This window comes from Epinephelus lanceolatus, chromosome 13 (genome assembly GCF_041903045.1).
Source record: "Epinephelus lanceolatus isolate andai-2023 chromosome 13, ASM4190304v1, whole genome shotgun sequence".
NCBI lineage: Eukaryota > Metazoa > Chordata > Actinopteri > Perciformes > Serranidae > Epinephelus > Epinephelus lanceolatus.
The window spans coordinates 31268573-31284899 of NC_135746.1; the positions used below are offsets into that span (position 1 = coordinate 31268573).

Here is a 16327-nt window from a genome sequence, read left to right on the forward strand (position 1 = left end):
CAGTACATTTAAGGGCCAAAAAAATGTCACAGGTGTCATGACCCTACACAGCAACACACACAAGCAAACAGAGAAAAACAGGGATGCACACGAAATTCACACCAGCACATACACACCTCCCACCCTCTAGACAAATACAGACTTCCACTGAATAGTGGGGTGGATTTGTAATGATTTCTCTGGAAGAGTAACACAGCAGTGCCAATATATTTCATCACTGATTTCATCAGCACTTCAATACTAAGGAAAGTTCCATTTAAGAGTTAGAGGCTTTTATGAGGCATGGAAAGCTTTGTGATATGCATCATATATTTACTTTATTACATTTACAGTAAATGGTTACAAATGCTTTTGAATGTGTGTTTTTGTTCTCCAGTCTGATGTTACATAGCTTACATACTGACTGAACATGTAAAAAAATCCCTTACTGATTGTTTCCATGCAAGTCATTATCTTTACAAATGTTGGTCTTTTGATAGATTTGAGCATGGATCCTCCTCATGCCAAATGTCATCCTAAACTGGCCTTTTTAACTATGTGGAAGTAAGAGCATAAAAGAATTAAGGAATCATTGCAAAAAATGAACTAATGAACAACAATCCACAAATCCTGCAATGTCAGTTTACGTAGGACAAATAATATGAGATCTGTGAGTTGTAATTTTAACTTTGTAGTTTGTACAATCTTTGCAAGATAATTTACAGCTCGATTGTGCATTGCAACAAACACAGTTGGCAATGTCTGCAAGTGGGAAACCTGTACGGGATTATGACTGTCACTGCAGCCTCCGCAATTACGCCACATGGCACGTGAATGTTTTCTGAAATTTGAAACGTTACAGTCTGCAGCTGTAACGACTGCAAACAGCTTGTTGATGATTGGCTAAGCGATCCGTGGGATGATGGACTGAGCCACTTCTTCTTCTTCCTCTTTTCAGAACACAGAGGCGTCATAGAGGGTGAAAAGACAGACTGATTACCCAGGGCCCTAGTGGGAGGGGGGGGCCCTCAAAAAGCTCTGAATGAAAAGTTTGGTGTGTTTGCAATTTTTTATTTCTTAGAAATTAGCGCCAAAATTTAATTAAATTAGCTCAACAAATAGGTTGAAAGAGTAAACTTTGTATTAAACAGAAAGCTCTCTACCTCAAACAAATTTCAAAAGGTGCAATAGAGAAACAGATCTAGACAGGAAAGGCAGAGGGCTCACAGAGACTACTCATGTATAGGACTCAGAATGTGGTGCTATGCTGCTGCCAGAACTCATCTACGATCAGATAAGAGGAACCAGGGGGCAAGTGGAAAACAACACACACACACTACCACTGTAAAAGTTTAATTTTTTAGTTTCTCTTTCAAACCTCTGGCAGTTGATATTGTACTTTACTCCCTAATAGTCTGGTTATTGCAGCTGTCATGTAACCACCTTAGTGCGATCTGACACTAGAACAAGGAGTTCTGGTTTGTAGCAATGAAAGAGTTTTCAATCTGTGTTTCAAATGCCTGTGGTATTTTAATGATTTCAACAAAATCTGGGGTTTAGTTCAATTCAATTCAATTCAATTCAATTTTATTTATAAAGCCCAATATCACAAATCACAATTTGCCTCACAGGGCTTTACAGCATACGACATCCCTCTGTCCTTAAGACCCTCACAGCGGATAAGGAAAAACTCCCCAAAAAAAACCCCTTTAACGGGGTTCAAATATAAATAGTCTATAATTTTTAGCAGATTTGGTGACAGACTCTAAAGGATACACAGCTGTAGACAGGCTGAAAAGAACTAGACAGTCACCAATGATCATGTTGGTTTGGACATACAGGAATGAGAAAGAAAATCCCTCCATCAGATGCTACCTAAATTCTCCCAGACTCATTTCATATAAAAATCCAGAAATTAAGAACCCTGGATGACACTTTTCCCATCTGGTTTAATACTTTTCTTCCTCTTAAAGCAGCTCGATGCCTATATTTCCCTCCCCACCTAATAAGATACCATTACTCATGTGAGAACTTAACTTCCTTGGACACTGTGACCCACTTCCTTGGAATGGTCATGGGTGCAGTGGCCCACACATTCATTGGAAATATGTCAGTGTCTTTGGCTCTATCCCCTCATTGTTGAAATATGCCATTACATCATATCAATGAATATAAACCATCCACTATCCATCAAAACTGCCTTCCTGGAAAAAAAGGTTCCTCAAGAGTAAATTTTTTCCAAAGTTTAAGTTTTATCATGATTGTTTTTTTATGTGGGCAGTTTCTGAGGCTTAGCAGGGTTTTATACTGTTTCAGCATGTAGACAGAGGGCATCTCCTTTAAGCAGCTGGGTGGATTTTTAATAGGTCAAAGGTCTAGTGTGTAGGATTTAGTGGCATCTAGCTGCTGAGGCTGCAGATTGCAAGTGACTGAATCTCACGTGCAAAGCCAACTGTGCCTTACTCTGCTTACTTAATCTAAATTTCCTGTGAAAACACAAGTGTAAAAGAAGAAGAAGACAATGTATGTAACAGGCAGAGCTTGACACAGCATCCCAGAACGTCAACAACCAACACACCCAGGGTGACTTGCACGTCATATCTGGACATGGTAAGTCCATGACTAAATGTCAATATATCAGGAGGTTGGAGTGAGAATGTGTTGGCCAGGAGAACTATGGTGGCCGATGTGATACTACAAAGCTAGTGCCAGTCATATGTTTGTCCTCTCTGGGTTACTGTAGAAACTCACTTTGTGAATGACTTTGTGAATGACAAGCCACTCTGCAAATGGCTCATTCTAAGGAACAGTGGTGCATGCGGCATGGCGATGCAGTGGTTAGCATTGTTGCCTCATAGCAAGAGGGTTCCTGGTTCGAACCCTGGGTGGGGGAGCCCCTCTGTGGGGAGTCTGCATGTTCTCCTCGTGTCAGCGAGGGTTTCCTTCGGGTACTCCGGCTTCCTCCCACAGTCCAAAGAGGTTAATTGGTGACCTTAAATGGCCTGTAGGTGTGAATGTGAGTGTGAATGGTTGTCTGTTTCTATGTGTCAGCTCTGTGATAGTCTGGTGACCTGTCCAGGGTGTACCCTGCCTCTTGCGCAATGACAGCTGGCTCCAACCCCCCCGCGACCCCCAACAGGATAAGCAGTTATGGAAAATGAATAAATATTCAACCAAAATCCTGCACACTGCACCTTTAAGCATAAAGTGATAGCCTGCTCTAAATTCTCTCTTTGGAGTCTCAAAAACCTAGAAATCTACTATCTTTCATCTCCAGACCTTTAAGTGATTATACAATCATCTTAGCACTGGTCTCTTATCTTGGTGACTCAAGCTGTATTTCCTGGTGTTCCTTCACAATAAAAGTTTACAAGTGGTTTGCTGGAGACAGGCATTTAATGTGAAGCACCAGTGAAGGAATATAAAAATTGCCTCACAGCACCAGAGTTTATTACAGTGTCACCACTAAAGCAAAAACAGGAGCTGGCGAGCTGTGTTGCATCACATTGTGGATTTCACACACTGACTATTGACCAAATTCATTTTATCATTTGCTTGGAAGGTGTCTCACCAATACTGCATGACTGTCCTCTTTGAAATAAAATACACTACTCTGACTCAAAGCATAACTTTTTACCAATTGCACAGATTCATACCGTTCCTTTTAAATATGAGACGGTCGATGAGAAGGTGTCAGAAATGCAAACCCAACCCTCAGACACCAGCCAACTGTGAAAACTTCAGATGATCGGTTTTCCCCCATCAGAGTCCCTTTTACTGCCTGTTGTACCCAGGAACCCATAATAGGGTTTGCTTCCTTGTCCTTGTTGTCTTTGTTGTGTTTTTCTATCGCTCCTGTTTTTACTTATTTGTTCTTCCTTCACTGTTAAATCTGACAAGTTAATCTTACTTAAAAACAAATCTATAAAACTGTCTTAAAAAATGTAGCTGTATTTCCTCGAGTTGTTCCAACTTAAAATGCTGAGCAAAATTAACTTCCTCTTAGGTGTTGCTTTCACAGATGCTATTTCCAATTGTTTTACAGATTATTATAGCCTTTGTTTGATCAAATAGTTGTCCTTCCTTGTTATATTTCTCCCAGTATTTATCTGTGACTTTGCCTGTTTTACTTCCTAGTATATTTAAAGACACTTTGATTTGAAAAGTGCTAAATAAAGGGATGAATATTGCTGTCATCACATGATAGTTGTTCAGCTCAGAAGTTTGTGTAATTGTAAGCAAAAATACACCATGCCTACGGATCATTTATTTAGTGCTTTCTATTTAGTGTAACTTCCTTAAGCAGGCGCCGATGTTCCTTGTACTGTTAATGTGTCAGTATGTGAGTGAGCACTTCTGTTGTGTCATGCACATGAATGTCGAATGACTTTATTATACTTGGTGACTTTGGATGATGATGAACTGGTAATTACTACTTCCAAATCAATGTGCTTGTGTGTTCAGCTGTGATCTTTGACCCCAGCACACAGGATGTTGCTGGTCAAAGATTATGACACCAACGTTGCATCAGTCACCTTGCCTCTGCTTGTGACTGAGTTGCATCAGTTTCTCCCTCAATGACAAAGCATCTTTCCTCCCTCCTCCCCTGTGTGTGTGTGTGTGTGTGTGTGTGTGTGTGTGTGTGTGTGTGTGTACTTTGGCCCCATATTGGCCAATATCCCATGTGGGATGAACAACCGTTGGTCTGGAGGACCACAGCCCACAGAACTTCAGGTTTCACTACACAGTCAGTGAAACAATGACAAAACCAGCTAGAAACATCCTGGTGTGTAATCAGTGTAATTACAGTTAGTGGTGAAAACTGTGAACACTTCCTGGAATGAAGCCTGGTTAGAGAGCAACTTGCAGTGACCTTTGCTGTGACCTTGAGGTGACTGTGAGAATAAACCGTACTGTACCATGTCAGTGTGATGAAACTTTCCACTTCTGCTTCCACTTAAATGAGAACCAACTGTACTTCTCTACAAAGAGCTTAAAACATGTACGCTGTACTTAAACTAAGTACAACATTTAATGATGCAGTTCTGTGATGAGACCATTGTTTGTGTAAAATTGTTTGGTAGAAATTAGAATCAATAGTGGAATGTACCAGGGTACTTACTTTAGTGGCTACTGTACTTAAGTACAAATTTAAGGTACTCTAAGTCACTTTACTTGAGTATTTTCTTTCATGCCACTTTCTATTTCTACTCAACTACATCTCAAAGAGAAATACCTAAGCAACAAGCCAAGAGGGGCCGTGGTTTACAGTGACTGTAAAACAGCTAAAAGTTTTTTAACAAAAACCCTACTACATATATCATATACTACATCTTTAGGGACAAAAAACGCACTGTAGTGCCTCAGTGACATTTAGCAGTATGATTGCTAAGCAACATACATATGCAATGTAAAGTGCAGACTGCTTAACAAAGCTATGGCAACATGGAGCCAAGGAAATTCACCTCTATGGGCTCTAACCAAGCTACACTGTGACACGAATGATATTGCTAGCATTGACAAAATAGCTAAAGAAAAGTCAGCATGATTGGCTACAAATGAAAACAAGCAACTAATAAAACTAAGCTGGAAATAAAAGGCTGGTGGATTGGGCGGGAGCAACAACAGGTATTCCTCCAATAAAGCGACAAGCCACAGTGAGCTCTCTGGCTGCTCAAACATAAAACCTCATAAGCTCTCTTTGTTTCTATACTAGCATTTTTGTGGGATTTTTGTGCATTTGTCGAATGACTGCGTTGTGTACTTCTGACTGTTCTTGTCCTGGTGGATGATAAATGATTTAGGTTCAGTTGGTGGTTGCCCTCTTTAACTCTGTGTCCAAAATGACATTAGCTAACTAATTGTTGCAGTAATATTAAGATTGCAATGCAGTCAAAGTTGTTGTTGTTAAAAAAACAATATTTTCAAGACTTTTTAGTCAGGTTTCTGTGCCTATTACAGTACGGAGACTATTTTGGTGAAATTGGTGGATGATCTAAGAATTAACACTGGTTCAAACAAGCTTTCAGTCCTACTACCCCTTGCTCTTAGTGCAGCCTTTGATTCTATTAACCATGAAATCCTACTGTGCAGACTTGAAAACTGTGTTTGTCTCTCAGGAGTTCTTTGTTTCCCTGGGTGACTACTCCTCAAAGAAAACAGACACACCCTGAGCATTGCTTCAAGGCTCTATTTTAGGTCTGCTCCTTTTTAGTCTCTATATGCTTCCACTTGGCAACATCACCAAAAGCATAAAACTGAGTTGCATAGCTACGCTGATGACACCCAATTATACATTTCAGTATCCCTTGATGATTTTAGCCCCACTAATAGGTTAGTGAAATGTTTATATGACATGAATGTATGTCACAAAACTTAAATGAAGACAAGACAGATTTAATATTCAGGGCAGAAGCCATGAGGCTGCAACAGTCTCTACACCCTTAGTTATTAACTCCTTATACCAAGGACCAGGTCAAAAACCTTGAGGTTATTTTGGAATCTGACCTCAGTTTTGAATCATACATTAGAAACATCACGAAACTGTCATTTTAACACCTTGGAAATATTGCTAATGTTAGACAGTTTCTCTCTCAGGCTGACACTGAAAAACCATGCCTTTATAACCACTTAAGGCCCTGACACACCAAGTTGACCAAAGTCGGGCCGTCGGTGAGCGTCTGTCAGCCTAGTTTTTGTGGTGTGTTCCACACCGTCGACACTTCGGCATCGGCATCGGCATCGGCGTCAGCGGCTTTTCGGACGATTGAGCATGTTGAATCGGCAGCGGAGCTTGTCGGTGAGAGAGATCACTCACTGACTCACTTTAACCTGAATAGTGGCAGCATGACCATAGGGAAGCACAGCCACTTAGCCTCTGCTAGCTTCCCAACTAGCCCCAGCTCTCCGTTTGGATCAAACCAGAGCACCGAGCCCCAGTTTGTTATTCAGGTTAAAGTGGGAAGAAGCAGCAGGTTTGTCGGGCAGCTGAGTGAAGCTGAGTGAAGTGGAGCCTGCGGAGGAAACACCAGGACCTTCTGGATGTAATAGTCTGTGGAGGTGCTGCGGTGCTCGGCTGCACAGATAGGAAACCCCACGGCTGACACTCCTTTGTTTATCTCATGCATTCCTCGGACTTCCGTTTTCCCTTTTTGTGTAATTCCTTTCACGCAGGCGCAGAACATACGTGCTACTTGGCCGTCTGATGTAGTCTTTGTAGTGTGTTCAAATGCAACTGACACAGGGTGACGTGAGGCAATGTAGACGCAACAGTTGGCTTTCATCACCGCTAATTCTTTAATGTCGGTTTGGTGTGTCAGCACCTTTAGCCTGACAACTGTATTGTCCTCCTGTTTGGTCTTCTTAAAAAAAGCTGTTGGCCGCCTACAACTTGTTCAGAATGCAGCAGCCAGAAAGACCACAAAGAAAGCACATTTAACTCCTATGTTAAAGTCATGGCATTGGCTGCCTATCCGTTTTCTTAGATAGATTTTAAGATTCTCTTATTAGTTTTTAAATCTCTGAATGGCCTGGCACCAGCTTATCTCTCAGACATGCCTTTTAGATATGTACCTATAGCAGGTCCCTCAGATCTTCTACTGCTGGCACGCTGGTCGTCCTACTAATTTCCACAAAAATCCATGGAGAGGGAGCGTTAAGCTACTGCAGCCAAGTCTATGGAACAATCTGTCTGAGCATCTGAGGGACTCCATCTTAGTAGACACTTTTAAAAGAAACCTTACGTCATATGTTTTTTGCTTGGCTTTTACTTAATGGTGCCTCGTCATAAGTTGCCTCTGTTTTAAGTCTTATCGTTGGTCTTTTTTACTATTGTTGTTAAATGTATTTGTTGAGATTTGTTCAGATCGAAATGAGGGCCAAGTTCAAAGATAGGTGTGCTCTGAGGTTGCTGGAAGTGGTAATGCTAGTGGGGGGAGTAGGGAAGGGGCCATTATTATAAAAATAATCTTGGAATAAAGATCTAATGAGTTGTGTTTCAGCAGGATTTCTCATCATGAAGGAAAAAAAAGGCTAATTTACATTACAAACACCTTCATGTCAGATCCTGTTCATGCCACCAACGTTTCAGCTCCCGGCATTGACATCAAACTATTTAATTAAAGCCTGCAGAAAAGACAGCTGAACCTTTGCTCACCCCTGAAAGCATGCCATAACCAGACGAAATATTATCTACTTTTTCATAATCGTGTTTTCTCCTCCATATTCTCAAAGTAAAGAGTAAGTTGAGCCTATTACAAGAAAAAATATCAGTATAGATAACAATATTATAACAGGTAGTCTTGTTTCTTCATTAATGGTTAGCTTTAGCCAAAACCACAACCATTATTTTTGATGAATATACTAAAATGTAATATAAAGGCCTGCTACAAATGTCACATTTGCGAAGCCAACATTTTTAAGGATGGTCTCAAAACAGGTAGAGGAAGAAACCAGAGGAGAGCAGAAGGGGGGATGTGATTCCTGGATATGTTGTAATTAACATACCACTTGTGTATCAAACAATATTAAGGCAGGTTGAAACATTTCCCTCCAGCAAACAGAGCACCGCCCATGTTCTCATACTGTGGCTTGGTAGTTGTTGATCTTACCCACAGCGTAGTCTTATGAAAATGAACTTGTTGAACTTTGTTCTTTTCTTTTATGCTTTAATGAAAAGAAATTAGCCTTAGGACTCAACATTAAACAAAATGACTTCATAAGTTGGAGAACAAACTAAGGATGATTTGCTATCCAGGGAGAGTCAACCATGAATTAAATAGAAATACTACAGAAACATGGATACAAAGTCAAATGGCGCTGACGTGTTTCGGTATTTCCTGCCATCACCTTTGTGTTCCAGCGAAACCCATGTGAGATGATGATGATACTTTTAAGCAGAAACCGGCAAACCTAAATCAGGTCATTCCCAGTGCTTCTTTAATGGTGGTGAGCTTAAAGGGTGGGGTGTACCGCTTCAGGCCAATTAGCTGGTTATGTAATTGCATAATTAGTGTCACATCATAAAAACATCCATTAAACTGACTTTCAACAACTTAAGTGTGATTGTTGAAACCCGGTGCTTTGTGAACTCCACCTATCTAGCATGTTGGTGAGGAGTTTATGCTGAAGTCTATAACTTATTTTAGTTCAAATATATTTGTCATCTGATTGATGGAATTCTGGAAGATGTTTAGGCTTGAATCTTTGATGTGGATGTACTCACTGCTTATGTGTTGCTGTTCAGGCACATTTCCCTGGGTAGCAGCTTGCAACGTGACAGTGCCAATAGAGTGTGTTTAAACCGGAGTTGCCACACAGGAAGTGACGTAATTTTCACATTAAATATTAGCAAATTGCCAGTTGTGGCAAAACCACGTCAGAGATGATTGTTCAACTGCAATGAGTGATTCAAATGATGTCTAACTTTGACAAAGACTACAGTGATGTTGACCCAAGACATGAAAAGATGAAGCATCTTCCTGAGCAAGGCAAAGAAGGCAAATGGAAAATTTGCACACACCTTATCAGATTTTGCACCATATAACAATACAGCAATTTGTATGATTGTAACCAGTGGACTCTAGTGATGTCTGCATTGTGTAGATATAAAGAGGACTGTGGATATCTTTGGAGGTGATCTTTCCTCTCCTGACATCAAGTGGCAAAAACAAAATCCTCCGTCATACACAACCATAGAAACTTCACAAATTAAGCGACACAAGATTATATTAGCATAAAATGAATTTATAAACATAGCTTAACAGTGCTAGGGAGCCACTGGAGAAGGGCTAAAGAGCTGCATGGCTCTGGAGCCGCAGGTTGCATACTCTTGTCTGAGGGGAAGGTCCTGTGTTTGTTTGACCTATCCAACACCCCAACCTGCCTGCTTACACTGACATTCAGTCTTTATACTACTTCCTTCTTTACTCCTGTCAGCACATTGGTGACGTGATTGCAGCTTTCCTAATTATGTGCGTTATATATGAATTGTGGTGCATTACTTTTCACAGGTATACATACAAACAGCCTGCTTTAAACACATCTCTGTTTAATTCAAATTTTTACCAAATTTGGTTAATGATATGGTAGAGTTTTGTAAAAGCTAACCCTTTACAAACTGAAAAGTGGTTAAATATTCAGAATGTGCACCCAGTGGTGGTCTGGGCCGATGGGTTTGTTGTGATTTGAACAGTATTTCCTAGATAACAAACATTAAGTCATACCCTCCCTCCCTCCCTGTTTTTCTGTCTGTCTCACTCTCTCCTTATCTCTCTCTGAACAGTGGGCATGTCCAGTCGTGTCTCTCTTCAGCTGTTGCTCTGAGCCAGGAAGTTTGTAGGTGAACTCATGTTTATGTTACAAGGTGTTCTCCTTGCGGAAGAAAAAAGGCATGTCTGAGGGGATGACGCACAAAATTCTAATTTAAAGGTATTTTTTTCTGACAGCAAGTTCCCTGTGCTTATCTTGGAATGCTGTTCTTGTGTACTTCAAGGAAACACTGTGGTTTTCCTGATATCTTTTCCTTTGTGTTTGTACAAGAAATTGCAGTGTTGATGTCCTGACCTGAAATAATTTAAGCCTGTCATCTCAAGACAAAACTTTTTTTGTTGTTTTTTTGTCTATTACTTTTTATTTTAGTTTAGTTTTAGTTTAGCAGTGGGTGTGGCACATAACTTCGAAATGGCTTATGGATTCTGTAGAAAGATTGGTCAAGAGCCATAGAACAGCATATTAACTTTTTATGTCTATGGGGGTGGGGGAGTGGCCCATAAAAAGGTGCATTAATTTTTAATGGATTCATATAACCTTGGGCATTGATTTTTTTTTCAACATTGGGGGACACACACACTCATGAAATGATGAAATGGGGGTCTGGATGTGATCGCTATCAAAGGGATAGGATCCTTTAAAACCAAAGTATTACCAGACTTTTTCCAAAAAAATGACACCATGAACAGTTACATTTGCAATACTTATTTTTAATTAACAAAGTATCAAAAACAAAAGTTGACAGATCACAAAGATGGAAGTACACATTGGTAGTAGCAGTGCAGTTGTACCTGACAGCCTACAGTTTATTCTTTTAGGCTATAATGCTCCGACAGTCGAGCAGCTACAGAGAAAAACAGGGCCTCCAGTAGAAGTAGGCACAATAGAATACATACACATGGAACTCAGTGCTTATTAGCTATCTAGCCATGACTAGCGACAGGACAATGAACAACCACAAAAACAACATACACACTATGAACGCCTGCGTCCCTTTAACTGTGTGACTCTTAAGTTAACACACACAATACTAACAATATAAACTTTCTACCATGCAAACATAAATGTAAAACTTCAGTCCTCACCATGACAGTAATGTGCTGTTCATACATAGATTATTACTCTTCTGTTATGAACTGAAAATATATCCCAGTAGCGACAAAACTTTTAAAGTGATCTTAAACTCTTTTTTTGCTACAATGATGTTAAATGTTTACTTACTGAGAAGTATTCAAATACTGATAAGCAGAGTTGCCTTTTGACGTGTTAGCTGTAAGGTGAACTCCAATGACTGAGGGAGAAGAGGTTTTCAGTGTCTTGCTCGCAGATGTTTGGCTATTGATGGGCACTGCAGATTGATGCTATGATTAGTAATTGACAAGAAAATAGCCCCTTAACTCTCATTCATTACACTCCCTCAGTTTCTGTTTGTGCAATAAACCACATTTCTCTTGAGGGATAATTTCACTCTAAAGCCAATGGGCCACAGAGAGGGAAATATTTGGCAGTGAGTTGAAGCCTGGATACTGATCAAGTTCATAACACACAGTATAATATCACATCATCTTGCATAACTTCAGAGTCAGGCGCGTTAAAGGACCAGCCGAAAGCTGATGCAACACTTCTGATACCTAGCTAATGATATCTAGTGAACACAACTTCCAAACCAAATCTTATTAATAAAAAATACATTTTTAGAAAATAACAATCTTTTTTGTTTTGTTTTGCACTGTCAAGACCAAAGGAGGCATCCGGTGTTGACATACAGTAGCACAGAGTTAATACGCAGTCGATACAATATACAAGATTTCAGGTAGAAAACATGACTGAAAAATAACAATCGTACTTGCGAAGCTTTATCGTCACAGAAGATGTAAAAAGCAACACTAGATTTGTTTACTTTAAGAGGGAACGCAGTGATAAATAAAGTGTACTTGTGAAATTATACAGTATTATCATTTTTGGGGACAATTTTGCTCGTCAGCGTAATTCAAACTGTTGAGAAAAGTAAAGTATCGTCTGCATATATGATGATAATGTAATTTTTTACTACACGTTTCCATTAAGTGCAGAATTATAACCCTGCCTGCAAAATACATTTCCCTTTTGTAACTGCTACTGCTACCCTGATAGCAAACAACCTGACTTTTTTTTAAAATTAAGCCAAAAAAAACCCTTCTACAGCCAACATAGGTCCTGAGTGGTTAGTAGTAGCAGCAAATTTAGTAGTTCATGTTATGTAAAGGATAAGCAGACAGGGTTGAAACGACAATGGCATGTAATACAGTAGTTACTAAATAAATATACCATTTTTCATACAATAAGCACAAATAATGTCTTTTTCAAAGCCTGTGGCTTGCAGCTCAAACACACTCACACAGTTGATCTGCGTCTTCTTTCTCTGTGGGCAAACAGTTAAAATATGTGCCTCAATCACCCTGAATACACACTTTGGTACAAAAATCGGACACTAAATGAGACTTTCACCTATTCGCAATACCAGTAAATTTAAAAAAAAAAAAGTTTTTGTTTTGTTTTTTAGTGCTTTGGCATCTGTCCTTGGCCCTGACTGGTTGTAATGTTTAAAAAATAAAGTGAAATACATAATGCATGGCAAGGTGCTGTCCATTGTGTGTCACTTCCTGTCCAATCAGCAGCTACGGTTTCAGGGAGTGGGAGGTGCTGAGGTCACTTTATGCCACTCTCTCTCTCTCTATAGCAGCTTTATAGACGGTGCATGAGACATCCGAATGGTGTTTATTATATGTCACTGTCATTCTCAGGTCGTAAGTCTATGTGGCAGCTCCACCTGCCTCTCGAACAGTCTGTGCTACATCGATGGCAGCAGGATGGAAGCATTGCAAGTCTTAGAAAAGTGGCATAAACACATGGTCGCTCAGAGGTGACTGGGACAGTGAATGTGATCAAGGGTCAAAAGTCCGCCTTCTAGAGGTGCTATTGTGGAGATGGATGTGGACAAGGAAGTGGAGGTGGCTGAGGTGGAGGAGGTGAGGTTGTGGAGTTGTAAGGTGCTCTCCTTGATGTGTTGGATGAAGAGGTTCCTCTCATCCTCAGGGGTTTGGCCGTTCTGGGCTCGGACGATGCAAGTCGGCCGGTGCAGGTTGAGCATGTAGACCAGCTGCTGCTTCTGCTGTTTCAGCTCCTCGATCTGAGCCTTCAGGTCAGCGTTGACACTCTCTAGTTTCTCTGACTCCTGAAGAAGAGAGAGGGAGGAGATTGTTCATGCTGTACTTTTACAGCGTTAACGTTTTTGTGTGGTTTGGACTGTCTAAAAATGTTGAAAATCACCACAAACTTCACAGCATGGGCAAAATACAGAGTCATCTCTGAACAGGAGCAACCAAGTGCTCAGGGTAGAAAAAGCTTAACTTCTTTAACAACAGATAAATTCTACATGAGCAAAATTTTAGTTTGCTGATTTTACATTAAAAAGATTTTAAGAGCTGACTCTTGACGCAACAACATAAAGTTAAAAACTGTTTTTATTTACAACATAACTCCAATTGGACATAGTCTTCAGATATCTTTCAAAGCTTCTTCTTCGATGCAATTTAAGAGTTATTTTTGTTGTGTGAAAAATGCTTAACAAAATAAGTAAAATAAGTTATAAGTCAATAAGTACATAAGTTTTTCTATGGAAAAAAAACCTCTCAAAAAACTTTAAGAATAGAAGTTGAAAAGTACCTGCTGCAGAGACTCTGTCTTCTCCTTCTTTTTGTTGCGGCACTTGGCAGCAGCAATTTTGTTCCTCTCTCTCCTCCTCTTCCTCCTCTCGTGCTCCTGAGGTGTTAACTGAGAACCAGAGAGATAATATAGACCGTCAATATTTGATCTCTTGTTTGTAAAACACACAGTCAGTGTCAAAACAACAGATGACTATGCTGTAGTTTTCCCTCTGCCTCACCTCTCTCTTGACTCCAGATCCACTTGCCTGGTGCTCTGAGGCTCGGTCCGAGCTGGAGCTGGCGCCATCGGAGCTCATGTCAACGCTGAGCCCGTTTGAGAGCCGCTTGGTCTGGATGGCCAGACGCAGCTCCTCTTTCACGATGGGTGTGAAATTGGTGAAGTCGTCCAGGGTGAGTGTGCCCGGCGGGGAGAGGCAGGGCACCAGGGCGGAGCAGCTGATATCGGCCAGCGAGGGACCCGAGTGCTGCAGCATCATTCTGGGAACACAAGAGTCAACTGATTATTATCATGTCAGTCAGAGTCAGAGACTTTGCTCAAGACACATAAAAAAATACAAATACTACAATTAACAAATATATAATTTATAATATCAAATTTTCTCTAGGCTCAATACAAAATATGATAAGTGCCTATAAAGATATTAAAGTGATAACATAAAGGAGTAACAAACCCAGCACAGCCAGTTTATCCCAATATTAAGTAGAACAAACACACAATAAGTTATTGTTGTAGTATAGCATGTAAAAGTCACTTTAAACTTATTATTAAGAACCACAGATAAGTTTTTTGCTGAGTAATAATGATACAGATATCAAACATTGCACAATTATGAAAGACAAACAAAAGCTGTAGGATGTGTTTAAATCCCAAGATTACATGTTATCTAAGGCAACATAAAGAATGAGGAGGAACAATTTATGGCCACTGAGTCAAATATGCTTTTGTGGAGAGCCACCTGAAGTTCAACAAATAATTTGGAAAAACGCCATAAATAATTAAAAAGAGTCATTCACAGGTACGAATGTTTGTTATCCAAACAGAAGAGTGACTCATGGCAAGTTATGACTGGCAGCTTGATAAGATGATTATGATGATTATGATGTTAATGTCAGCTCTGTGAAACCAAAACAAACACATTGATACAAGCACATAAAGTGTATAAAATAAAAGTTATACTATATAATATTTCCACAGTGTGTCATAGTCATTAGAGAGTTATTGTGTTGATTTTTTTAAATGAATATAACATTGCAAGTGATACACAGTTTGTTTGTTTTGTCTTTTGTTGTTGTTACTTAATTTTTCATTTAGTTATTTTATTGCCATAATATTTCTCCAATTTTGTCCTATATATGTGGGCTATAATGTGTCCGAGAATAAATACAGTTGTTTTTCATTCAACTAAACCTCTAAATCTTTTGCATTAGCTCAAAAGTAAAAATAATAATAACATAAACATACTTCACTTTAACTCACAAAATCTACAAATCGGACATGCCGAGAAAACCCTAATTGGATCTTGCAAATATATTTTCTAAGTTATTATAATGCATTACGAAGATCGAGCAGAGGAAGTAAAATCTCTCAAAGTGTTATAAATAAAAAAAAAGATAAACTTTAAAATCAAAAATCACTGCTTAAATTTGTGTCAAAACGCTTTTATCCTTTACATTTCATTTAATCTGACGGATGAAAACAAGTTAAAAAGTTCTGGTAAAGTGTCCCGGGACAGCAGCGGCACTTCTCCGCTACACTGACCGGGACAACAGCGCTCCAACACGGACCGAAGACAGCACCGTCCGTCCTCCCCAACAAACCTTCCCCCCCGGAAACAAGAGTCCGACCTACCTGTAAAAGCTGTGAGTGACTGGGGTCAGATGAACCGGAGAATATAATCTCGTATAGTTAGCTTCACTCCTTCTGTTTCGCTCTCTGTCGCTGCTTTGAGTTGCGCCTGTGGCCGATACATTGCATCACCCGTTTATAAGCAGACTAAACGGGGGTGGGGCCTCGTGACGCAATAAGGAATGCTACTAGTGAGCGCGGAGGGGAGGGTGGAGGGAGAGCAGTGGGGGGTGACGTCATCCTATTTATAGAAGGCTTATCCTGCGATGATGCAATCGAGCAACCCCGAGCTGCTCTGCCATAACAGGACAGACCCCCCCCCCTCCTCCTCCCCTCCGTGCTCTCTTCCTCCATCTCCTCCCGGTCTTTTCCTCTTCCTCACTCTTTCCTCTCCTCTCTTTTCCTCCTTTCCTAGGTAGATCACTCCATCATTATGTTTGTGTTTACTTTCTTTTCATACTCTTTTTTCCTCCGTCTTCCATCCATCCCTCTTTTCCTCTTGTCTTTTTTTCTCTTTGCCTATGCT

The 16327-nt window shown here is 40.1% G+C and overlaps 1 protein-coding gene across 1 annotated transcript; it reads right to left on the bottom strand.

Moving 5' to 3' along the window:
- Positions 1-10937: 10937 nt before the first annotated feature.
- On the bottom strand, positions 10938-15964 carry atf3 (activating transcription factor 3). The gene is made up of 4 exons (XM_033649453.2): positions 15805-15964; positions 14174-14432; positions 13954-14061; positions 10938-13462 (listed from the first exon to the last, which is right to left on the bottom strand). Exons 2-4 carry the CDS (start codon positions 14429-14431, stop codon positions 13145-13147), a joined length of 684 nt encoding a protein of 227 aa, XP_033505344.1. The 5' UTR covers position 14432; positions 15805-15964; the 3' UTR covers positions 10938-13144.
- Between the last annotated feature and the right edge of the window lie 363 nt (positions 15965-16327).